The following is a 24696-nucleotide window of genomic DNA, read 5'->3' as shown; positions in this document are numbered from 1 at the left end:
TATGTTTTTGTGAACGACTGATTTAAGGGTTAAAAGACACTCATTTAAGATATATATGTGTGTTTATTTATGTAATATGTATATATATGTATGTATATATATTAAAAATCAAATCAAATTATATGCAAATAAATAAATAGTCATAATTCCAATTATACAATTGAAATAATGAAATGCCAACTTATTCATTTTTTAACTTACTTATACACTAATTTCTTCCATTTATCTATAGGATAATTCACAAATCACAATACATAACCGAATACGAGAATTATTAACAATATCCTTTTTGGCTTTTCCTTAAAAAAAAAATTTATTAAAGTAGAAACCTTATGGAAGTTGTAAACTATGTGGAAATAATGAACCATATTTAAAGTCATATATGAAATCAATGAAAACCCCATCGGTCAATAATGGCAGCCAGACTTATGAACTCGGACTTTGCCTTGGCAGATTGATGAGGGGACCAAGTTTACACTAAAGCAAACTTCCACACAGATCTAAGTAAAGGACAATAAACAAGCTAATCGAGTCAAGTATTAAAAGTTCAGACTTATTCTTTTAATTTTATTTTGAACATAAATAGAGCTCTAACTCATTATCAAACAATACTATATGTTCAAGTTTAGTTCATTTTTTTATCAATTAAACTCAAGTTTATTGACGTGTTACTTAATTAACTTATTCTTTTCTCATATAAAGTAAATCCATGTCTAAAATTTTTTACTCTTTAACAAATTAATGAATTTTTACTACAAATGGATTGTTTATGATATTATCAAAAAAACTATATATAATAATTTGAGATCATAAAAATCTATTTACAAAATTCTACAATACAATTTCAAGTCTATATAAGTATACGTACACACAAGTATTCATATAAATTGTTAAATCAAGCCTTATGTTCATGAGTTTGTTTATGACACATTTTATTGCCGAGCCTAAACTTAGACTTCAACCTAAATTGTTTGCTAAACAAATATAAACGATTTTTTTCTCTAATTAGTTCATTTACAACCCTGCTAAGGTAACATGTAAGGTCGTCATTTGGGTCAACTCTCTCTCCTTGGCACATTATGAGGGAAATAAGGTAACACTAGAATGCACCTCCACACAAACCAAGGTCCTAATCTCTAATAAGGTTGTCACTGGGACAGCTCTTTCATCATTATTAGTTTTTGTTTTTTTTTTTAGAGTATCCAAAAAACTCTCTGAATATTTAACTATCCCTCCGGTGTAAACTCCGTTCCACACAACAAATAATTTCAAGAAAGAATCCCTAAAACCCAATACCTCATAGATCTCATAAAATCTTGAGAACTACTAAAACCAATGCTTGGAGGAATCAAATCGTAGGATCAATGCATTATGAAACCTGGTAGAATTCCAAAACCTTTTTCTTTTGGAGGAGAATATTAGTCCAAAACTGATCACAACTAGCACTACATGTTATGATAGTCTGATCCCTGAGTGCTATGTCCCATGCTGCACATGCCCAGAAGACTAAGCCACATGTGGTCGTTCTCCAAGCAGACTTTTGCTGGAAATTATGATCGTTCTGATCGTCTAACCAATAGATTGATAAAAGATTAACAGTCATTGTCTAGGGACATTCTTGTCCGATACTAGAAGTGAAACACGACCGATATTACATAAAAATGTATCACAAAAGAATATTTAACAAAATAAAATAAACAAAAATGCCAATGCGACTTTAAAAACTTCAACAAAGTGTAGGGCACCCTCGCCCTGGTTTTTATATCCATACAAAGAAGAACAGAACTGTTGGCTGTGGGTGAAGGACAAAGCCACACAGGTCAATGGTTCAAAGGGTGGTGGAGTGAAACAAAACATCAACATATAGGAACACTACTACCATAGCTTCCGCAATGACAATGTTTTTCTTGGTCTCCTTCTTCATTACCTTTGCCACTTCCATCTCAAAATCTTCTTATGTTACATGAACCCTCCTCTCCCTCAAAGCAAACATCCCAGCTTCTGTGCACACAGCCTGCAGAACAAAAAAGAAAAATGTGTGAAAAATATGATTATGGACAGAAAACACACGCAATCCCTCACTTCCGAAGACTTGCCTAGCCCAGTGTAATAGCTCGTTATGGAATTAACAAGATTATACTCTTACCATTCTGTCCAAATCTATCCAAGAGAGTTGAGATTGGTCTAACTGAATAAAATACTGGCAATCTTTTAAGGGGGAAATCCCAAAATAAGTTCAAAACAAAGGCAGCATAGCAGCCTTAGATAGTCAACAGCAGCTGCTGCAGCTATAACCTGGGAGCATTACATCAAACAACCTGTTTTTTTCTTCTTTTTAAAATTTTCTTTTCTTTTCTTTTCTTTTCCCTATATGTAAGATCAAACAACCTGTGGTTAATAGGGTAATAACCTTCCCTGAGTACAAGAATGAAGCCCATTTTGACATTGCTTGCCAATTACTTTCCATAAGAGATTAATTTGTTTAAATAGTTGAAAATTTTAAATTTTTATTGGCATGTTACATGCTCCCTGGGTTTAACTTTGAAACTAAAACTTCACCTTCACAAGGAAGGAAACACTTGAACCATAGAGGTCATCACCAAATTTGAAATTTTTAACCAAGGTTGTTTAACCTAATTGACTCAAGTTCACATATTTTACTGCATAAACTCCCTCAAGCATTACAAGTATCAACACAAGATTTGGCTAAGATGATTCAAATATTTAAGAACTAAGTATTAAGATTCTCATTACATGATGGCGTATGAAAAAATAGAGGAAAAGAAAAAGAAAAAAAAGTGTCTGGCAATACGTGCCGATGCACTTCACCAGCACAAACTACTGATTACACGAGCTTTGGGGCATCCAAACAGTTTCACACTAGGAAGCACAATGTTAGGTTAAGAAGCTCCAGCATAGTCCACTGCATTCCACTGTCACCATTGCCACTACCAGATTCCATTTGAGCATATCCAATACTGTCTATTTTATCCATAAATATGATTGATGGAGTGTGTTCCCTGCCAAAGAAAAACAAAGAGGTTGATATACAAAATGCTTAGTTTAATAGAATTGTAAAACCAGAAACATTAATGCATCACAATCTCTTCTTCTTCTTTTTTGTATTCAGACTACTGAATGATCACAGATAACTCTACAACTGAAACATATCAGAAACAGATGAATATATCTTGTGCCACATCACAAATCTGATAATATTGCAAAGTGGCTCCTTTGTATATTCAGAGGTTCCACAAGGTGAGACATCTAAACCAGATATACACCCACAAACACACACACAGCATTTAAATTTCATGGTATGAAAACACTTCAATACTACACAGCCAAGCATTAACACAGGAAAAAAAAATCATTTTCCTAATCTATTTTTCCATAAACAAAGCAAAGCCTAATCAGCTATGAAGAAATTGAGCATGTGGCTTATTAAAAAGATAAAAACAAACCTGACCATGACAAAAAGTTCCCTAACCAATCTGGAACCTTCTCCAATATACTTCTGAACTAATTCTGAACCAGAAACCCTGACGAAAGTACAATCAGTATGATGAGCCACAGCCCTAGCCAACAGTCTTTTGCCCTAGCCAACAGCCTTTTGCCTGTACCAGGTGGCCCATATAGCAGGACACCCTATCATGTAGAAAGAGAGAGTTGGTGAAAACCATAAGCACCAATGTCTATTAAGTAAAGAAATAAACCTACAAGTTAATGTGGCAACATCTTGTTACCTTCGATTGAGCTATTCTAAGACTCAAATAACTCGGGATGTTTGATTCGAAGCTCAATGACCTGGAAAGATAATTACAAATCATGAATAAACCGTTATATCAATCAACCACCTAATATGCCTCCCTAATCAAGGAAGTAGTAAGGAGACACTAAGAATTGGAGTTAGAATGCAGAAAGTAAAAGGGTACACGAGACAAACCTCCTTTATCTCTTTAATTTGCTAGTCAAGACCACCAATCATGTCATATGTGGAATCGAGAACCTTTTCAACTTTCATAAGGTTGACCAATGGATCAACTTTTCTTTGTAAGATTAAATGAAGCACATAACTGTCATTGCAGAGAGCAACTCTTGTTGACGGACCACTCCTTTAGAATTTCCCATTTTCATTTGAGAAACCCAATCACCAAGACAATTCAAGCATGTTTACTCATTTCTTCTAGAGCTATGAGTCTTTGATGATCACTTGAAACCTCTCTAACCTGAGAATTCTTGGACCCACTCTTCTCTGGTGGCTGAACAATAAATAATGTTTATTGTTGAGCAAACTGCAAATTGTCATAAACTTTTTTCTCATAGCTCCACTGTGGCTTGCAAAATTCTGAAAATTCAGCTTTGTTCCTCACCAACAAACTGGAACCAGGATTTCTCTTTCAATCTCACTCTCTTCTGAATCCAACAAAGGTCTTGCCAGTCTATCTAACATGGAATATATTTCTCTCATTTCTGAATGAGATGGATCTCCAACAACAAACTCATGGACAATCCCATTAACCTCAATTGAACTACATCCGGGCACCTTTTTGACACCAAGATCTTTCATTTTCCTTCTCACTTTTGTTACATCTTCCCATCTGTCGGCAGAGGCATAAATATTGGCAAGGAGCATATGAATACTGGAATCACTTGACTCAATTTTCACCAGCCACTCAGCCACCCGTTCACCCATCTCAACATCGCCATGGATTCTGCAAGCACTAAGCAAAGAACCATAAAGTGGAACTAAGATCTCACTATTTTCTTTAGGGACTTCTTCTATCAATTTCTCTGCCTCGTCCAACTTTCCAGCTCGACCAAGAAGGTCAATCAGACACCCATAGTGTTCTAGTTTCGGCTCAATCTCATACTGCTTTGTCATAGAATTAAAGAACTGGCGGCCTTCCTCGACCAATCCTCCATGACCACAAGCGCTTAAAACACCAATAAAGGTGATATCATCAGGTGTAGCCCCAGCTTGTTTCATCTCTAAGAACAACTCAAGTGCTTTGCTTGTCTTACCATTCATGGCAAGCGCACAAATGATTGAAGTCCAAGAGGCTGTATCTTTTTCCTTTAACTCATAGAAAATGTCCAAAGACTTCTCCACACACCCACATTTTGCATACATTTCTATAAGAGAAGTGCCGACGACTGTATCCACCGAAATTCTATTCTCATCTATGTATCCATGAATCCATTTTCCTTGCTCTAGAGCTCCCAACTGAGCACAACCTGTGAGGAGAGCAACCACGGTGAATTTATCTGGTTTAACCCTTCTAATTTGCATCTCTCGAAATAGAGCCACCGCCTCATCAAAACAGTTAAACTGCACATACCCATTAATCATAGCTGTCCAAAGAACTATATCCCGAGTGGGACTCTTCTCAAACAACTTTCTAGCTTCATCCAGCTCACCACAGTTCACATACCCAGACACCATACTGGTCCAACAAATCACATTCTTTGTATGCATCTCATCAAAAATTTGCCGGGCTACACTTAAACAGCCACACTTAGCATACATGTCTAACAAAGCATTCCCAATGACAGTAGTAAATCCAAGCTCATTTGCAACATAACCATGAATTTCCTTACCAAGCTCCAAATTTTTCAAAGTTGTACAAGCTGACAGAGTGCTTACAACTGTGGCTTCATCAGGCTTCTCATTGCTCTCCCTTCGCATTTGCCAAAAAACATTCACAGCATCCTCAAACCTCCTACGCCTAACATAGCCTGAAATCATAACGTTCCAAGACACCTTGTCTCTCTCAGGCATTTCATCGAACAGCTTCTTGAAATTCTCAACCTTGCCCAGTTCAGCATACATGTCCATAAGCGAGTTACAAACGTAGGTATCAAACTCAAGCCCAGTCTTCACCACAAACCCATGAACCTTAGCACCCTTCCAAGACTCACCTAAACACCCAATCGCTTTGAATACATATGGGTACGTAAAATTGTCGGGCCAAAGACCATGTTTTCTCAATTGGCCAAAGACCGAAATGGATTTTCTAAAGCTACCCTTCTTTGCAAATGCTTTGATCAACACGTTGTATATGAACAAGCTCGGGTTTTGGATATAATTGAAGATTTTCTCAGCGTAGTGCAAGTTCCCAAGAGATGGGTCAGTGCAGAAGACCATGAGTTTGTTGAGGGTGTCATGGTTTTGGTGGAGCCCAACCCGGAAGATCTGGGTCTGGATTTGTTTGAGATGGGTCATGGATTCGCAGTTCTTCAGGTATTGAATGCATGATGTCTTGTTCAGCCTGGGGCTGCTAGAGATGCTTGAGAAAAGGTGTGGCTTTGAAAGGAATTGGCGGGAAATAAAGTGGAATAACCCAACGTTGTTGTGTTGGAAGAGCATTGACTATGTGAGCTCACTGCAATTTCAAAATTTTAAGCTCATATAGTTTGTGAAGACACAATGGACTAGTAGTAGTACACTATACAGCTAGGTAAAGCCCTCTGGAGTTTGGAGCAATATCAAACTTTTTTTTTTTTTTTTTTTTGGGAAAAAAAACTAGCTTTCAAAAAGAGAAGCATTTACATGCGCAACATAGTGCCATGGTGCAAACCAAAAGAAACAGGGTATATAGACTCAATGATAAACGTGACTAATGTTGATATAATAAAAAGGTGTCTAACAAAAATGTACTCTTTATTTATTGCTAATATGCAAGTAACAAAGTACACTGATAGCAATATATGATCTTACTTCAGCATGAAGTCTGAGCATCATACATTACCTGCAAAGGAACCATGAATATTAATCTAGGCAGCCCAATCTCATGTAAGTTTATAGACATTGATAATAAAATAGGGATACAAACTAATACAATAAACCCCAACCCCATCAGACCCGTCTCTTCCCTAAACAAAAACACCCAAATCTCACTCCCCATTACAGAACTGCAAAGCCAAAAACGTTTATCTTTCAAGTGAGATTTGGTTATAAAAATAAGACCCTTGTAAGGTCTTATTATGGTGCCAAATCCAAAGATGTGAAAAAAAAAAAAAAACAGAAAAGGAGAGAGAAGAAAACCTTCTTGCGATGTCAGATGTTGGAAGAGGCGAGAAAGCTTCCGGCGTTGGGGTTTGGAAGCAACGAGAAGGAGAGACCATTATGGGTATTTTCCGATGAGACAAAGGCCAGTCTTGTCGGAACTGGTGATTTTCGGCAGCGTAGCTCCGGCGGCTATGCTAGGTAGTGGCTGTGGAGTTGAGAGAGAGAATTTTGATTTTGCTAAAAGGGAAAAAGGGTGTTAATGGCGGGGATTTTCAAGGGCAATTTTGTCTTTTTATTAATTTATGTGTAAGTGTGGAGGAGGTTTTTTTTTTTTTTGAGAATGGTTTTTTCTGAATAGTTGGAAGAGGTTTCTTACCATTCACATTCTCTCCCTAATAATGATGTAATATTTTTTATTCTTACTATTCACATTCATATTCCGAGAATTTTTTTTTATGAACCTCATATATTTAAGTTCTCTCTTATCATTTTCTCAACCCAAAAAAAAAAAAAAAAAGTCTTCTCTTGTTAAATTTTGTATAATTTAAATTTTTTAGTGAATATCCTAAAAATATTTCTAAAGCTACCACGGCTAACTACCACGGACAAATTGTTGGATAGGAACTGAGATGCATCTAACAAAAAGAAAGAGGAATGAGGGGTTTATCTTTTTATTGGTAATTTTGTTTGTGTGAGAATAGTGAGGGGTTGGCATGAGATGGAGGCAAAATGGCTGAAAATTGTAGAAACAAAAATTTTGGGGATATTATGTCTAATCACATCCACATAGGTGTCATATGTGTGAGATAATGTTTATTTTTAACCGAACCTTAATACTTTCATTTTAATCTGAACTTTAAGGATATAATTACAACAAATGAATATCTTTAAAAATTCTACATAAGTGTTACATGTGTGAGATAATGTTTATTTTTAATTAAACCCTAATGATTTTAGTCCAAACTTCAAGAGTGTACATACAACAAATGAATTTTATATATATATATATATATCCTCCCCACTACAGTTGGCAAGCCTGTCGGACTATGAGCATGGTGGGAATAGGCTTCCCAAAAAGCCATTCTTGGCAAGGGTCAACATGGAATAAAGGGGACGACCTCATATTTGTGTTGGGAAAGCCAACTTCTTGGTTTGTTGGTGGAGAAGAGCAAACATGGGACTCAGATATGAGCATAGCATAATTAAGGGTCCGTTTGGATACAACTTATTTTTGCTGAAACTGAAAACTGAAAACTGAAAACATTGTAGCAAAATAATTTTTAAATGTATGAATAGTGTTGTGGGACCCGTGAACAGTGCTAAATAGTAAATTTTGTCCCCTCTTTGCGTTTCAGCTGAGATTTTTTGCGCGTTTACTTCCTAGCAGTGTAGCCATGGTTCCCACGCCCATCAAAACACAAACGTGAAATGCTGAAGGAAACGCGGATCCAAACCGCACCTAAGAGAATCATTACATTTATGGCCTATTTAGATGGAGGGGAGAGTTGAGAGGAGTAGAGTAGAGTTTGCTAAAAATAAGCTAATTTTGTACTAAATCTACTTTACTCTACTCTACTCCTCCTCCCTCTCCCTCAATCCAAACAGACCATTAGAGCGAGATAAAATGGGTAGGCATATGTTGTCTAGTGTCTAAGCTAATTGGTCATGCAACAACTACCTTACTTATTAAATTAGTATTAGCTACTTATCCCGAAATGAAATGGGATGGAATATATATATACATACACTTAGATCCATACTATCAAAGTTTCCATTAGATCTTTTGTTTCCATTAAATGTTGGAGCACTTTGCCAAAATGGGAAAGAGATAACTGGATGAATGTCCAACCCCCAAAGCGTCTCATTCTCACTAACGGTTACACCCACCAAGGACAATGGCTTGAAGGAAATTCCCACTTGTCCTTTGATAATCCTTTTACTCTTGCAAAATGTTGGAGAAATTAATTTAATAATCAAATTCTTAAGGTTGCTCAAAATCTATGGAAAGATTATCATTTCATAGGAAGCACAGATAGAATCTTTGTTTTTGGTCCCAAACCCTATGCTAATGCCCTTATTCACTTGCAAATAACAGATCATCCTAATCCAAGAAGTCTTTTCATCCCAGGAAAAACTCCAAAGTTTGAGCCACTTTTATATTGCGGACTATGTAATAAATATGCTATCTATCATGAGCATGCGTGTGATGATAATCCTCCATGGGATTCTTATGATGGTTATCCATCCGATACTCCTTCCACTGATTGATGAGTCCACTCCTGAGGTTACTACTATTTGAGACTACTGTTACTTTCCCTTATTTGTCTGGCTTGCACAAATGCCAAAATACTTCAATGTCTTTGAAGAATATGTTGCTGAAAATCCTGAATTATTTCAAGATACCTCAGATTTGGCGGAAGATTTTGATTCTCCTATTTGTCTGGCTTGCACAACAGCCAAAACACTTCAATATTTACCACTGCTAAAAGACTGTTTCCCACCAATACGATGCTTCTGAAGATTCCTAATACTAGTGTTCATTTGATTTCCTTTAGCACAAGAAGACAACAATGCCAATGCTTCTAAAGGATAGTGCTTATTGGTTTCTTTTGGCACAAAAGGACATCAATAATGTGGCCTAGACCCTAAAATTGTAGGCCTCTAAACTTCACAGATGATTCCCTAAAAAATGAGTCAAAAGTGGGAAAATTTACTTTTATTATTCATCTGTCACTATTCACCTGTCACTGTTTATCTGTTACTATTCACCTGTTACTATTCATGACCCTGTTCACTCCAAATTTTGCCTATTTAAGGGAGGTTGTCTCTTAAGTTTAAAACAAACTTTTACTTCAGAATTTTCTTCTCTTAGAACTTCTTCCTATATATATAAACTTATTTATATAAATATATATATATATATATATATATACACTTATTTTCGAATGAAATGCAATCATTCATATTTTTTTTTTGAACTTACTAATATACTTATTTTCAAATGGAATGCTATTATTCTTTTTTTTTTTTTTTTCCTAGCACTTTCTTCCCAACTATGGGGGTAGTTCACAAATCACTGTACATAACCAAATACGAGGATTGTTAATAAAATCCTTTTTGGCTTGTCCCTAAAATAAAATTTATTATAGTAGAAACCTTATGGAAGTTGTAACCTATGAGGAAATAAGGGGAAATTACACTTTACCACCCTAAACTATACACTAGATTACACTTTGCACCCTAAACTATTCAAATGCACACTTTGCACCCTAAACTATGATCTTTGTTACATTTTGCACCCCAATGTTAGTTTTACTGTTAAGTTAGACAGAAATTAATAGCACATGACTTGCACATGATTTGCACATGATTTTTGCTTAAGTGACACTCTGTTTAAAGACTAAAATACCATTTTCACAAAAATTAAAAACAAAAGTTTTTTTTTTCATCCCATCAGAATAAAACTTTTTTTTTTCAGCTCTTTCTCTCTCCGGCGTGAGTAATTTTAACAAGACGTTTAGGGAAAACATCATCTGGGTCATGAATACGAGGGTTGTGCTCAACTATATAAGGGTCGCCGCACTTATCACTGATTGTAGTGTGGTGGGTGGGTCTCCCTTATAGTGTGGTTGAAAGATTATTGCTCTTAAGTCTTGACAGCTTCAAAAGTGGTGTGGTGGGTCTCCCGGCCTAAAAGAGCTCTTCTTTTGATTCATTGTTTCATTTTTTTCTTTTTTTCTTTTTAACTATTCATTGTTTCATTTTGTGTTTTCTTGCTTTATTCTTTTAATAACGTTCATAAAACTCATAGCTCAAAAACGTGTGTATTTTTCTTAAATAGTGCAGCGCCCTTATAAAGAATATAGTTGAGCACAACCCTTTATTCACGAACCAAATGATGTTTTCCCTGGACTTGTTATTAAAATTACTCATGCCGAAGAGAGAAAGAACTGAAAAAAAAATTGCTTTTGTTTTTAATTGTTTGTGAAAAGGATGTTTTAGTCTTTAAACAAGGTGTCACTTAAGCAATAATCATGTGTAAGTTATGTGCTATTAATTTCTGTCTAACTTAACAGTAAAACTAACGCCAAGGTGCAAAGTGTAACAAATGTCATAGTTTAGGGTGCAAAGTGTGCATTTGAATAGTTTAGGGTGCAAAGTGTAATCTAATGTATAGTTTAGGATGGTAAAGTGTAATTTTCCCAGAAAATAAAGAACCATATTTAAAGTCAAATATGAAATCAACGAAAACCCCATTGATCAACAATGGCAGCCAGATTATTCAGCCAAAAAAAAAAAACAATGGCAGCCAGATTTATGAATTTGGAGTTTGCCTTGGCACATTGATGAGGGGACCAAGCTAATACTAGAGCATACCTCCAGACAAATTTAGGTAGAGAACTATAAACAAGAGAATTGAGTTGAATATTAAAAGTTTAAACTTGTTCTTTTAATTTTATTTTGAATATAATTCGAGTTCTAACTCGTTACTATATAAGACTATATGTTCAAATTTAGTTCATTTTCTCGTCGATTAAGCTCAAGTTTATTGACAAGCTAGTTAATTAACTTATTCTTTTCTTTTATATGGTAAAATCATGTCTAAATTTTTTGATCTTTTCACAAATTTATAAATTTTTACTATAAATGAATTGTTTATGATATTATAAAAAAAATAAAAAAAATAAAACTATAAATAATAATTTGATATCATATAAATCTATTTACAAAATTATTCAATACAGTTTCAAGTCTATATAAGTATACATTTACACAAATAAATATATAAATTGTTAAATCTAGTTTTATTTCGCGAATTTTTTTACAAACACATTATTATGTTTAAATTTAACTTATTTTATTGTTGAGCCTAAACTTAGACTTCAACTTGAATAGTTTGCTAAACAAATAAAAACAATTTTTTACTCTAATTAGCTCATTTACAACCCTACCAAGGTAACCAAGCTAACACTAGAATGCACCTCCACTTAAAACTGAGATCATAACCTCTAACAAGGTCATCTCTTTCATCTTTATTGGTTTTTATTTTTTAAAATATCCAAACTTTTTTGAATATTTGACTATTCCCCTAATATATTTAACTTCATTCCACACACTTAATAATTCCAAGAAATAATCTCTAAAATCCAACACCTCATGGATCTCATAAAACCTCGAGAACCACTAAACCAATGCTTGGAGGAATCAAATTGTAAGATCCAATGCATTATGAAACCTGATAGAATTCCAAAACTCTTTTCTTTTGGAGGAGAACAGAAGCCCAAAACCGAGCACAACTAGCACTACATGTTATGATTGATCCCTGAGTGCTATGTCCCATGCTACAGCTACACATGCCCAGAAAACTAAGCCACGTGCTTGTCCACTAAGCACAGATTTTTAATTATCATTCTGGTCGTCTAACCAATAGATTGATAAAAGATTGACAGTCATTGTCAAGGGACATTGTTGTCAGATAATTGAAGTAAAACACATATTACATAAAAATGTATCACAAAAGAATATTTAACAAAATAAACAAAGATGCCAGTGGTATTTTAAAAACTTCAACAAAGTGTAGGCACCCCCGCACTGTTTTTTATATCCATACAAAGAACAGAACTGTTGGCTGTGTGTAAAGAACAAAGCCACAGATCAATGGCTCAAAGGGTGGTGGAGTGAAACAAAACATTAACATATAGGAACACTACTTCCATAGCTTCCGCAATGACATGTTTTTCTCGGTCTCCTTCTTCATTACCTTTGCCACTGCCATCTCAAAATCTTCTTGTGTTACATGAACCCTCCTCTCCCTCAGAGCAAACATCCCAGCTTCTGTGCACACAGCCTGCAGAAAAAAAAGGAAAAAATGTGTGACAATATGATTATGCACAGAGAAAACACACAATCCTTCACTTCTGAAGACTTTAATAGCCCAGTGCAATAGCTCGTTATGGAATTAACAAGACTATACTTATCATTCTGTCCAAATCCATCCAAGAGACTTGAGATTGTTTAAATTGAATAAAATACTGGCAATCTTTAAGGGGGAAAACACTGAATAAAATCAAACAAGTCAACAGCAGCCGCTGCAGCTATAACCTGGGAGCATTACATCAAACAACCTGTTTTCTTCTTCTTCTTCTTTTTTTTCTTTTTTTTTTTTCTTTTCCTGATATGTAAGATCAAACAACCTGTGGTTAATGCTGTGATAACCTTCCCTGAGTACAAGAATGAAGCCTATTTTGACATGCTTGCCAAATACTTTCAATAAGAGATGAATCTATTTAAATAGTTGAAATTTTTAAATTTTTATGGGCAAGTTACATGCACCCTGGGTTAAGGGTCATCAAATAGCCCACGGCCCATAGCCTGACCTAGAAACCCGACGGCCCACCGGGCCAATGGGCGGCCCGGCCCGTTGTTATTGAGGCCCATGAGTAGCCCACTAGCTTAGTGGGTCAAGCCATGGGCTAGTTTTTATGCCCATGGGTACCCAATGGGCTAGCCCAGTAGCCCAACCTGTTAACCCAGCCCAATAACTCATAATTCATAACAAAAATATATAGGAAGTGTATGAAGAATTGATCCTGAGATATTATAAAGGAATTTCTTAAGAAAACTCCCTCAACCACTAAGATACTCAAAGTAATTGTGCTAAATTTAGTTTACTAAATATATATTTTTCTAGTAGTCTAGCAAATTTGAATTAACCATTTGACATTTTTTTTTATTAAAGATAAAAATAAAAAACCATTTAAAGCCTTAATAAAAAAATTAAATAGGTTTTCATCAACAAAACAAAAAATTAAATAGATTTGACTGTAAAAAAATTTGTAATTAAGTATTAAATTCTTTAATTCTTTCCTTTAAAAAATAGATTGATTATTTCCTTATAAAAAATTGATTCTTTCCTTATAAAAATAATAAAATAATATGCTAACACAACCCCATGGGTAGCCCATTAGGCCCAACCCGATAACCCACCTCGCTAAGGACAAAATGGGCATTGCCCATGGGCAGGGTCATGGGCTGAGGTTTTCTCTTTCGGCCCAGCCCGACCTGGCCCGTTAACTAGCTAATAGCCCATTATGCCCATGGGCCGGGCCGGCCCATTGACGACCCTTACCCTGGGTTTAACTTTGTACCTAAACTTCACCTTCACAAGGAAGGAAGCACTTGAACTAGAGGTCATCTCCAAATTTGAAGTTTTTAACCAAGGCTGTTTAACCTAATTGACTCAAGTTCACATATTTTTGCTGCATAGACTCCCTCAAGCATTACAAGTATCAACACAAGATTTGGTTAAGATAATTCAAATATTTAAGAGCTAGGTATTAAGATTCTCAGTAGATGATGGCTTATGAAAAAATAGAGAAGGAAAAGGAAAAAAGTGTCTAGCAATAGGTGCCGATGCACTTCACCACCACAAACTACTGGTTACAAAAGTTTTGGGACATATCCAAACAGTTTCACGCTAGGAAGCACAAACACAGCAAAAATAGCCGCATGTCCGTTTTGGACATGAACACACCTCAGAAGGCTATATGCATGTCTGTGGAGTGTCATTCAAAAAAATTGTTTTTAAATCAGGACACAAGCTCAATACAGTCACGACATGACTGACCAAAAAAAAACCATCAGCCATCCTCAACTTTCTCAATGTTAGATTGGTGGCCCAATAGTGCAATTGCACCTTGTCGACCATCGTTAGTGTCAGATCAGCAACCCATCTCATTTCTCAAAGCTCCATCACTGATTTCTCGTCAGTAAACCCAATTCACTGTTTGTTTAAACTCCATCACCCACCTGCCCCTGTTCTATTCTTCCTAATGCTTTTGACCCTGTTTCTTTTTTGGTTTCTAGTGAGTTCTATTGAGTACTCTCTCGTATCTATCAAGACATGGGGTTTTAATATACCCTTTTTTAAAAAAAAAAGTTATAAAGTATAAAAGTTTTAATTAAGTTCTTAAAGATAACTCCTTACCAATAAATTATGGTCTGGTTTTGACTTTTAATCACTCTTAAATTAAGGTCCAGTAAAATTTTGACTTGTAATCATTCTTTTTATAATTGTTAATTAGTTATAGTTATAAACTATTATTTATTAGTACTTTATGGTCAATTTATTGTTAAAAATTATCATTTAGTTGTATTGTTCTATTTCTTTTTGAAATTGAATTGTTTGTAGATAAAATGACTACCAAATATCAGATTGGTACTAAAAAATTATGCCCTAAAATATATAAAATGTACCTAAAAATATGTATTTATTTGTTATTTAAACATGGTGTCCCCAGTCCCCAAGATATCATGTCCTAATTATTTGAGAATTGTTGTGTCACTGTGTCTTGTGTCGGTGTCCATGCTTCCTTACATTAAAGTTCAACCAATGAATTAAAAATAATAAAAAATCACCAAAATCGCATCTAATTACTCACAACCTGCCATGGCTCAGTCAATGGAGAAGTAAATAACATCCAAAGCCAGACATTAAAGCCCATTCATCTAGTGTGAAACATACCTTGAGCTCTGCACCAGATGCACCATTCATCTTCTCGGCTATTTTCTTCAGATCAATCCCACGCATCAGGTTCATTCTTCTTGAATGTATTTTTAAAATATCAAAACGAGACTGCATTTTATACACATAAGTATATGCACCTTGTAAGAATTACATTCATTATTACCATGCAACAAGGAATTCATTTCAGATTAGACATTATAGGCACCAATTGAAATATTCATAAATTCACTCTTACATATTGTAACCAATTAAACATATATAAATTTAAACATATATCTCTTAGGTATATTCAGAAAGAAGGTCAGGAAGAATAAACGCACAAGAAAATGCAATGCTAAAAAGAGAAAACAAGACTACAAGAAACTAAAATTCACTCATACATCAATTAGAGGAATATTCAACTGGAAGGTCAGAAAACTCCATGCTAAAAAGAACTCAAAATTAAATAAGATGTTGCTTTAGAATTAAAATATCAAAACTACATGAGTACATGACATGAGACAAGAAAACAGACGAGCTGCAAATTGCATCTGATAGAATGCCAATTGCAGGATTAGAAAAACAACATTTCAGCAAATTTAAATAACCCACCAAACATCACATAGCGACCACTTTCCAATCACAAGATAAACTAAGATGTTACAAACTACAGATTAAGATTACTGAGGCGTGCTAAGAATAAGTAAAAAATATCTCACACAACTGAGAAATTACTATTAACCTTCAGAAACTAGAAACACTAGAACACATTTTTTAAAGGAAGAAAAAAAAAAACAAAAGCACTTACTATGGAGAATAAGGGCAAATATGTACAAAAATATACACAAAAACACTATGCTGTTGGTTACAGTGACATGTACCTCCTCATTAGGATTAGGAAATTCAATCTTCCTGTCAATTCGCCCTGGCCTAAGGAGAGCTTGATCCAGAATATCAATCCGATTGGTAGCCATCAAAACCTGTCAAAGATCAAGATATTGTAGGTAGAGGTCACAATAAAGAAAAGCACCAAAAACTAAACAACCCAATCTGCATACTGAAAACACACACGATACCTTTATTTTATTTGATGCTTCAAATCCATCCAGCTGGTTGAGAAGCTCCAGCATAGTCCGCTGCACTTCACTGTCACCATTGCCACTACCAGATTCCATTCGAGCAGATCCAATACTGTCTATTTCATCCATAAATATGATTGATGGAGCATGTTCCCTGCCAAAGAAAAAGAGAGAAGTTGATATCCAAAATGCTTAGTTTAATAGAATTGTAAAACCAGAAACATTAATGCATGACAATCTCTCTTCTTTTTTGTATTCAGACTGCTGAATGATCACAGGTAACTCTACAACTGAAACATATCAGATACAGATGAATATATTTTGTACCACATCAAAAATCCAATTAAATTGCAAAGTGGTTCCTTTGTACATTCAAAGGTGCCACTTGGTGAGACATCTAGGCCAGATATATATATAGACACAGAATTTTATTTCATAGTATGAAAAGACTTCAATACTACTCAGCTGAGCATTAACACGGAAAAAAATTTTCTTTTTCCTTATCCATTTTTCCATAAACAAAGCAAAGCCTATTCAGCTACAAAGAAAGCATAAAAAGCAATACAACAAAAGGAAGAACAGGGGAACACGTGAAACACACACACACACACACACACACACATATATAACATTATGAAGAAACTGAGCATGTGATTTATTAAGAAGATAAAAACAAACCTGGCCATGACAAAAAGTTCCCTAACCATTCTGGAACCTTCTCCAATATACTTCTGAACTAATTCTGAACCAGAAACCCTGATGAAAGTACAATCAGTATGATGAGCCACGGCCCTAGCCAACAGTGTTTTCCCTGTACCAGGTGGGCCATATAGCAGGACACCCTATCATGTAGAAAGAGAGAGAGTTGGTGAAAACCATAAGCTTCAATGTCTATTAAGTAAAGAAATAAACCTACAAGTTAATGTGGCAACATCATGTTACCTTTGGTTGAGCTATTCCAAGACTCTCAAATAACTCAGGATGTTTGATTGGAAGCTCAATGACCTGAAAAGATAATGACAAATCATGAATAACCATTATATCAATCAACCACCTAATATGCCTCCCTAATCAACGAAGTAATATGGAGACACAATAAGTATTGGAGTTTAAATGCAGAAAGTAAAAGGGTACACGAGGCAAACCTCCTTTATCTCTTTAATTTGCTGGTCAAGACCACCAATCATGTCATATGTGGAATCTGGAACCTTTTCAACTTTCATGAGGTTGACCAATGGATCAACTTTGCTTGGCAAGATTAAATGAAGCACGTAACTGTCATTACGGAGAGCAACTCTTGTTGATGGAGTTATCTTGGTGATATCGATATTTTTATCAATGTCAACAACATATTTCCCTTCAGGATGAACCTGGGAAACAAGATGAAACATTAGATAAAAATGTATTCAAACTATTATCAAACCATCTCTTATTAACAAAAAGGCACTCCTTGTGCATGTAGTAGTCTACTCCCTTGCTAAAATATCATTACTTTTCAAAAAAAGAAATAGTTAAGGCGCAGCTGCAAATTTACAATTGAGTGCATTCATATAGGAATATTACTTACCTTAACTAAAACCTTATTCTTCCCCATTACTTTGACAACTTCACCAACATATGATCCAGGCTCCTGGAGTAGCTGTAATTCTTCCCTAAGCATTCTCACTGCCAATTTTTTAGATAGTGTCATTGACCAAATCCTAACCAAAACTCAAGAAACTAAAAAATATATATCTAGAAACATAAAATAAAATTACTGCAATTGATTAGATGCTACATTTGTGTGTTATGCAATCAACTTTATATAAATCCATCAATCTTAATGACTAGCCACCCATCCTAATTCCCAAATGAAGAGAATAATAAAAAAAGAAATGAAAAATAAGTTAGTGTTTAGCATCCCATGACAACCATATCCACCCATTACAATGTCATGAAATTTGAGCCAAAACATTGATTAAATGACATCCTGATAATTGAATAGAAGTTGCAGAGATATAGGAATTTTTCAACTCTATATAAAAAAAAGGGTGTGATAAATTTACGAGTAATATAATTACATTGGGAAATATTATCCCAAGAAAAAAATTACATTGGGAAATCAAAGTGACTCAAGCAGCGTATGATGCTTCATGAATTGGGAAAGCATAGGTATCTTTCTAGAGACTTCAATAAACACCCAGGCTGAGGGTTCATGTTATCTCCATCCACAACCAACTGGGTGCATGTGTAACTTAACAATAAAAAAATGTCATCTCCATCACTAGAAGTTGATTTATCATCCTTCCAAACACTAAAGGTCACACCTTCCAAGCTTATTCAATCCTTTTTTTCTTTTCCTTTACCGGCAAAGTTTTCCTCCAAACCTGTTTGAAAGAATCTCCTCCAACCCAACTCATAAAACTATCCACTTGTGTTATTTAAACAAGTCACACAACTCATTTCATAAGTCATGTGACTAAAAGTATATGTGGATGGTCTTATGAATTTCTACGCAGTGGGTTGGAGGAATTTTCAGAATTCAGATTCTCCTGAAACTCAATAGTCTTTCCCTCCAATCAACCAAAACTTACACTTCCAAACAATCACTGAATAGCTCCCAAGATCCACAACAATCAGTCCCAAATCTCAACTTTCAGCCTAGGATGGTTACTTCAACCCAAAAATAAAATTGCAGGAATAATATCATATATCGTTTTCAAGTCAATGCTCTGCCAATGCCACGTCTCATCCTCCACATGTAAAATCACTGATAATCCATTCTTAAAGTCGCCACCTTTTTTTTTCTACATATTATTCAAAGATTAAACCCTAATATCGTTTTCACTGGTATGAAAACTATCATACAGTCCAAGATTTTTACCAAAATATAACCCTAACCCTAACTCCAACCAATCGAAATTACAAGCAGAATTCCAATCAAAAAACCAATTCTTAAGACTAAAACTTAGCTTAGGGTTAACGAATCTCGATTCAAATAAAACAAAATACCTCGAGAATTGAGCTCATTCCGCTGGGCCTCGAGGCGGTTGAGATTGTGAGTCTTTTGGCGAACCTGGAGCTGAAGCTCGTGAATGTGTTGGAGGTAGTACTGCCTAAGCCCCTCGCCTTGCTTCGAAGCCTTCGCCGAGCACGTCTCCTCCGCCGGCGCCGCCACAGCTTCGATTCCTACAGTCGCCATCGTCGGAATGAGAGTTAGGGTTAGGGTTTCGATTTGGGATCTGAATTTGAAGTTACTGTTCGCTTTGTTTGAGTTTCTATTGATAGAAGCTGGGTGGGTAGCTCTGTGTAGCTTAAATAAAACTGGGAATCCATTTATACTTTATATGTAGGACTCGGATAGTTTTCTTGACGGCGAGGAAAGCGGTGTGTTCGTGTGGGCTTGGGCCTTCACTTTTTTTGTTGGGCCTTAGGTCCTGCGTTTTTTTTGGTTGAAGTTTTTAGTTTTTTTTTATTATTTTTTTTTTTATAACACTAAAATTAGATAACTGACAAAATTTAGTTACAAAATTAGTTGTAGCTTAAAACTACAAATTTACTCAATATCTTTTTATTGGAAGTGAATTTTGATAAATCTATCATTGGATTACATCTTTTTCTTATATCTTCTATGCTTACAAAATTTATAGAAAATTAAAGATCAATAATTATGTCATTAAAAATTTGTTTAAATTACAAGTTTTTGTAATTTAAATTTATGCATAAAATATAAACTTATAGATAATATAGTAAATAATATCTGATTGACACAAAATTTGACATGTGTATTAAAAATAGTAATATTTATTTTATTAAGTAAGTTTGTAGTCTTAAGTTACAACCAATTTTATAGCTAAACTTTGTCTTAATAAAGAAAATGATCTTGTTTGTATCTAAGTGCTCCACCCACAAGAGCTTGTACTTTTTTTTTTTTAATAAACACAAAAACTTGTATTTGTTGTTAAGTGACTATCACGCTAAAGAAGTGCGATAGTAATAAAATGATTTAAATAGAACCTATATTGTATATATTTCACCCTAAAACATCTTCTCCAAGGTTTTTGGTGTGACTGAAAATACTAATCAATGTTTCGTGATCATCCCCAATAGATCTATGTTTTGAGATCACCATTATCCCCAAATTGACCTTCAATTCACTACTACGATCACAAATAATGATTTGTGTTTTGCGATTACCACCACCATATATCAACCTTCATTTTACGACCATCACATTGTCGACCATCTTAGTTCCTCGATCCCTTTGGTTTCTTAAAGTTTGTTGAGATCTACAAAATTCTTTAAATGAACATTGAGCCCATCCTTTATGGAATTTTTTGTAAAGTCAAACACATGAAAAATGTTTTCCGAGTTGCAAATAAAATAGCTAAAACTATTTTAGACTAAAAACATTTTCTAACATAGTTCAGATCCTCGTCTCTCACTCATTATAAAGAATAATTATTAAAACATTTAAATTGAAAGAAATACATGAAGAGTAAAATAAGATGGTCTCCCTTTATGAAGAGTTATCTAACTAAAAAAAATATTTTAAATAAATATACATATTTGAACAAAACACAAGTCAACAAAGACAAGAAAGCATAGGGAAGAAACAAGCATTTTTTTAATTTCTTAGGATCATGTTAACGAGTATCCTTAGAGCATTAGTTAATAAATTATTTTAAGAAAATTTTAATATCACTTTCACAAGAAATATAAAAAGTCATCAAAAAGTTAACTGCTTTTTTCTTTTTCCATAAAAAGTTACTAAAAAATATTTTTTAAATCAATACCCTTAGTGCATCTGTGAACTTTTCCCAATTTGTTAATAGTTATTCTCAATATTTTTTTTTATGCACCCATAAGTGTGCTCAGGAACATTGCTGGGAATATGAGAGAACATATGTTTCCTTGTGTACACTGCAAAGAATATGATTAAAATAAAGTGAAACATATAAAGTCTTGAAAAGAAACATGATGAAGTTGACATTTAATAGTAAAAAATTAGAAACTAATCATGATATAAAAAGTAAAATGTAATCCAAATCCATTGCTTAAGTAAACTTGATACTCCTTTCATCTCAATCTTTTTATTTTTATTTTTATGCATCTCAAAATCGAGATATTCACTTTCTTTTCTTTTCTTTTTTTTTTTTTTTTTTTGAGAAACAGATATTCACTTTCTAATGATGAAAGATCTCACTTTTTTTTATTATTACTATGTGTTGAGGTCTAAAAAGGATCATAATAAGGGAGGCCCAAAAGGAAAAGAACAAGCTAAGTCCAAGGAAGCAGGTGCAAGCGGACCACGAAGGAATAAAGAAGCCTAGGAGGCTTGAAGCCCAGACAAAGAAGCATCAAGAAGAAAAAGAAATCCACGGCAAGAAGATAAGTAGTCAGGATTCTCAGCAACCATCAAGAGGCGCGGATCCTTCCAGGCACACAGTCAAAAGAAAGACTAGGACAGCTCGAAAGAAAAGGATAGAAAAAAAATAAATAAATAAGAAACGAAGAAAAAGAACACAAGCGCCAAGGAAACCCAGCGACCTCTCATGGCACAAGCAGACAGAGCCTCGGGGAACCAGAATAGAGAAACACAAAAAAAAAATGGTAACAAGCGGTTTTCAAGTTAGCAGAATAAGATTTCGCTCAGATGGGAAAGAAAGGGGAAAAGTAGAATTGCCAAACGGTGATACCGAGAAGGGCATACCTCAGCACATCCCAAAGAAGGTGGCCAACCAGGGACTTTCAAAAGAGTCAGAGCTGAAAGAAGGAAAGAATGAGAAAAACGGGAAATGGGACTTACCGAGTGATAGGCACGGAATAGGCTCTGTTCACAAGAAGGCAAAACAGGGGAAACAACGGTTCCCCAGGAAGACCAGAACTCCATTATAAAAGGAAGGGGTGGGTTGCGAAGAAAGGGGCAGCGAAAAAAAAGAGAAAAATAAGAGATTTTCTAGAGAAAAGAATTATTAGCAAGGTTATGGTGAAAAGAAAGAAAACACTAAGGGAAAAATGAATATTGCTTCCCGGTATCCTGTAAAAGCCACTATTGCACATACTCGGATTCAAAGAGAATCAAATTTTGCAAGTTTTAAAGGCTGAAATAGCCATTCAAGACTGTAATTTTTGAGCTTGATTGAACCTTGTATCACGTCCTAGTGAGCTTTCTGTAACTTAACAAAGAATGCATTAATGAAATGTCTCATTAATCTTAGGATCCCCTTAACATTATTGTGTACCTCTTTATTGATCCTGTTAAATTTATCTTGTTGTTTTGGCATGCCTCTCCATACGAATATCCTTGTTTGTCATTTTATTTGTATTGTAGGAAGCATCCCTTGTGTATCACTTGATTCTTAAACAGCTTGTTAGCTGCGGTGAGTCAAGGCCCGGTTCACCAAACCTCTTATTTAGGCCCGGGATCCTTAAGCCTGAGTGTCACAAAAAAGGCACTCTCACACTATGTTACCATCACCATAAACAAAATTATTGTCATAATTTGAAGCTGTGCATGTGCCTGGCTGCTTTTCTATTTATTTATTTATTTACAAGATAAAATTTATACTCTAACTTAATCTAAGTATATATGTGTGTGAAGCTCCCTCCTGAAGACTTGAACCCTATCCCTTACCCCTCACACCCTACAAGTACTTATACTTGTGAAGTGACCACCGCACTAAGGGTACACGGTGCTTGACTGCTAGCTATACGTTTTCACTTTTTTATTAATTAGGAATGGGAAGTGAGTAAATTGGTATATTCCACACTGCAATGAAAGTTTTTTTTTTTTTTTTTTTAAAGGACCGCATTAAAAATAGGGTCCGGTTAATGTATGCCTTAAGGGCATACATTAATCTTTCTATTTTTAGAAATATTTTCTCGACAATTGAAAAAACTGTCATTACTTTTTCAATTCTCAAAATTTTTTTTTTCAAAAATGGAAATTAGTGTGTGCCCTAAGGACACACATTAGTAAAATCCTTAAAAATATAATAAAGCAAAGTAACCCAAAAAAAAAAAAAAAGTGTTCGACAATTAGACTTATGCCTTGTAAATAGCATAAGACTGTTTATCTCAACCAAAAAATAGAAAAAGAAAAAAACATAAGACGGTTAAAATAATAAAATCAATGATATATTACTGAATCACACGTTTTACGTTCCGTGTGTTTCAATGTAAAATATTTTCAAACTGTTAAAATATTTTCAAACCGTAAAATATTTAAATGGTAAAAATTTTACTGTAAAATATTTTCAAGTGTTTCGAATAGGAAAATACGTGAAAATGCAAGCCACCACCAGCCACCCCAAATAAGCAAAAACCACCAACAACCACCCCAAAAACTAAATCTGGAAGAGAAAAAAAGACAGCCACCACCTAAAAATCCGACTGTTAAACTACAAATCTGAGCACAAACCACCAACAATCCACAACATATGAGCATTAAACCACAAATCTGACCAAACCACTCCAAAACCACCCAAAAGAAAGCCAAAAAAAAATTCACAAACCCATATTGAAAACCCAAAAACCCACCTAGCCAAAAACTCAAATCGGAGGGCTCAGCCACCATTCACTGTAGAAACAACCTGCAAAGACGAAATGAAACTGCCATCGACCATCAAAGTCGACCCACATCTCCATCCCAGCCATCTATCGCCACCCTGAAACCCAGCCACCCATGACCCATAAAGCATCCAAAAACCCAGATCTCCAAACCAAACGGCAAAAAAAAAAAAAAAAAAAAACCTATGGATGAGTCAATGACGATGGAGGTGGCCAAGAATCAGTGGAGCCGATGAACGTTTAAGAATAACAAGAACTCAGGTGGAGCCGGTGATGTGTGGCACTGGCAAAGGGTTGAGTCGATGTTGGGTGGCGCCGGCGAAAGGTAGAGCCGATTATAGGTGGTGTTGAAGAGGGTGGAGCCAGTGGGAGAGAAGGATCAATGGTGGACTGGGTTATGGGTACAAAACTGAGACAGCATGAGAGGGAGACAGAGGCAGACGTGTCGGATGGACTGAGAAAGTGCAAATGTAAAATATTTTACAAATTTTTGTGTTAGTTGTTTTAATTGACTGAAAATATTTTATTGTTGACCAAATGTTTTACCT

General features: G+C 35.0%; 2 protein-coding genes and 1 pseudogene across 3 annotated transcripts; all 3 read right to left on the bottom strand.

Moving 5' to 3' along the window:
- Positions 1–1604: 1604 nt before the first annotated feature.
- Positions 1605–4035, bottom strand: LOC115977018 (annotated as a pseudogene).
- A 292-nt stretch (positions 4036–4327) lies between these two features.
- LOC115977016 (pentatricopeptide repeat-containing protein At1g31430-like) lies at positions 4328–7271 on the bottom strand. 2 transcript variants are annotated; one of them, XM_031098635.1, is made up of 3 exons: positions 7049–7271; positions 6722–6752; positions 4328–6386 (listed from the first exon to the last, which is right to left on the bottom strand). In XM_031098635.1, exon 3 carries the CDS (start codon positions 6368–6370, stop codon positions 4370–4372), a length of 2001 nt encoding a protein of 666 aa, XP_030954495.1. In that variant the 5' UTR covers positions 6371–6386; positions 6722–6752; positions 7049–7271; the 3' UTR covers positions 4328–4369. The 2 variants fall into 2 exon arrangements, with proteins under 2 accessions (XP_030954495.1, XP_030954494.1); XM_031098634.1 differs by lacking the exon at positions 6722–6752.
- Positions 7272–12409: 5138 nt separating this feature from the next.
- LOC115977017 (26S proteasome regulatory subunit 8 homolog A) lies at positions 12410–19908 on the bottom strand. Its single transcript, XM_031098637.1, has 9 exons — positions 19589–19908; positions 18165–18262; positions 17743–17967; positions 17540–17602; positions 17276–17439; positions 16595–16751; positions 16400–16498; positions 15537–15647; positions 12410–12860 (listed from the first exon to the last, which is right to left on the bottom strand). The coding sequence occupies exons 1-9, from the start codon at positions 19776–19778 to the stop codon at positions 12720–12722; spliced, it is 1248 nt and encodes a 415-aa protein (XP_030954497.1). The 5' UTR covers positions 19779–19908; the 3' UTR covers positions 12410–12719.
- Between the last annotated feature and the right edge of the window lie 4788 nt (positions 19909–24696).

The sequence above is a fragment of the Quercus lobata genome, chromosome 2 (assembly GCF_001633185.2).
Source record: "Quercus lobata isolate SW786 chromosome 2, ValleyOak3.0 Primary Assembly, whole genome shotgun sequence".
Classification (NCBI taxonomy): Eukaryota; Viridiplantae; Streptophyta; class Magnoliopsida; order Fagales; family Fagaceae; genus Quercus; species Quercus lobata.
This window is presented reverse-complemented; position numbering and strand designations above follow the sequence as displayed.

Coding starts and splice junctions, on each gene's coding strand:
- LOC115977016 (XM_031098635.1), bottom strand. CDS start 6,370: ATGCTCTTCCAACACAACAACGTTGGGTTATTCCACTTTATTTCCCGC.
- LOC115977017 (XM_031098637.1), bottom strand. CDS start 19,778: ATGGCGACTGTAGGAATCGAAGCTGTGGCGGCGCCGGCGGAGGAGACG. Junction 15,648..16,399: donor TTCCTAATCCTAATGAGGAG/GTACATGTCACT, acceptor TATAAAATGCAG/TCTCGTTTTGATATTTTAAA. Junction 12,861..15,536: donor CATCTGGTGCAGAGCTCAAG/GTATGTTTCACA, acceptor TTTTTTCTGCAG/GCTGTGTGCACAGAAGCTGG.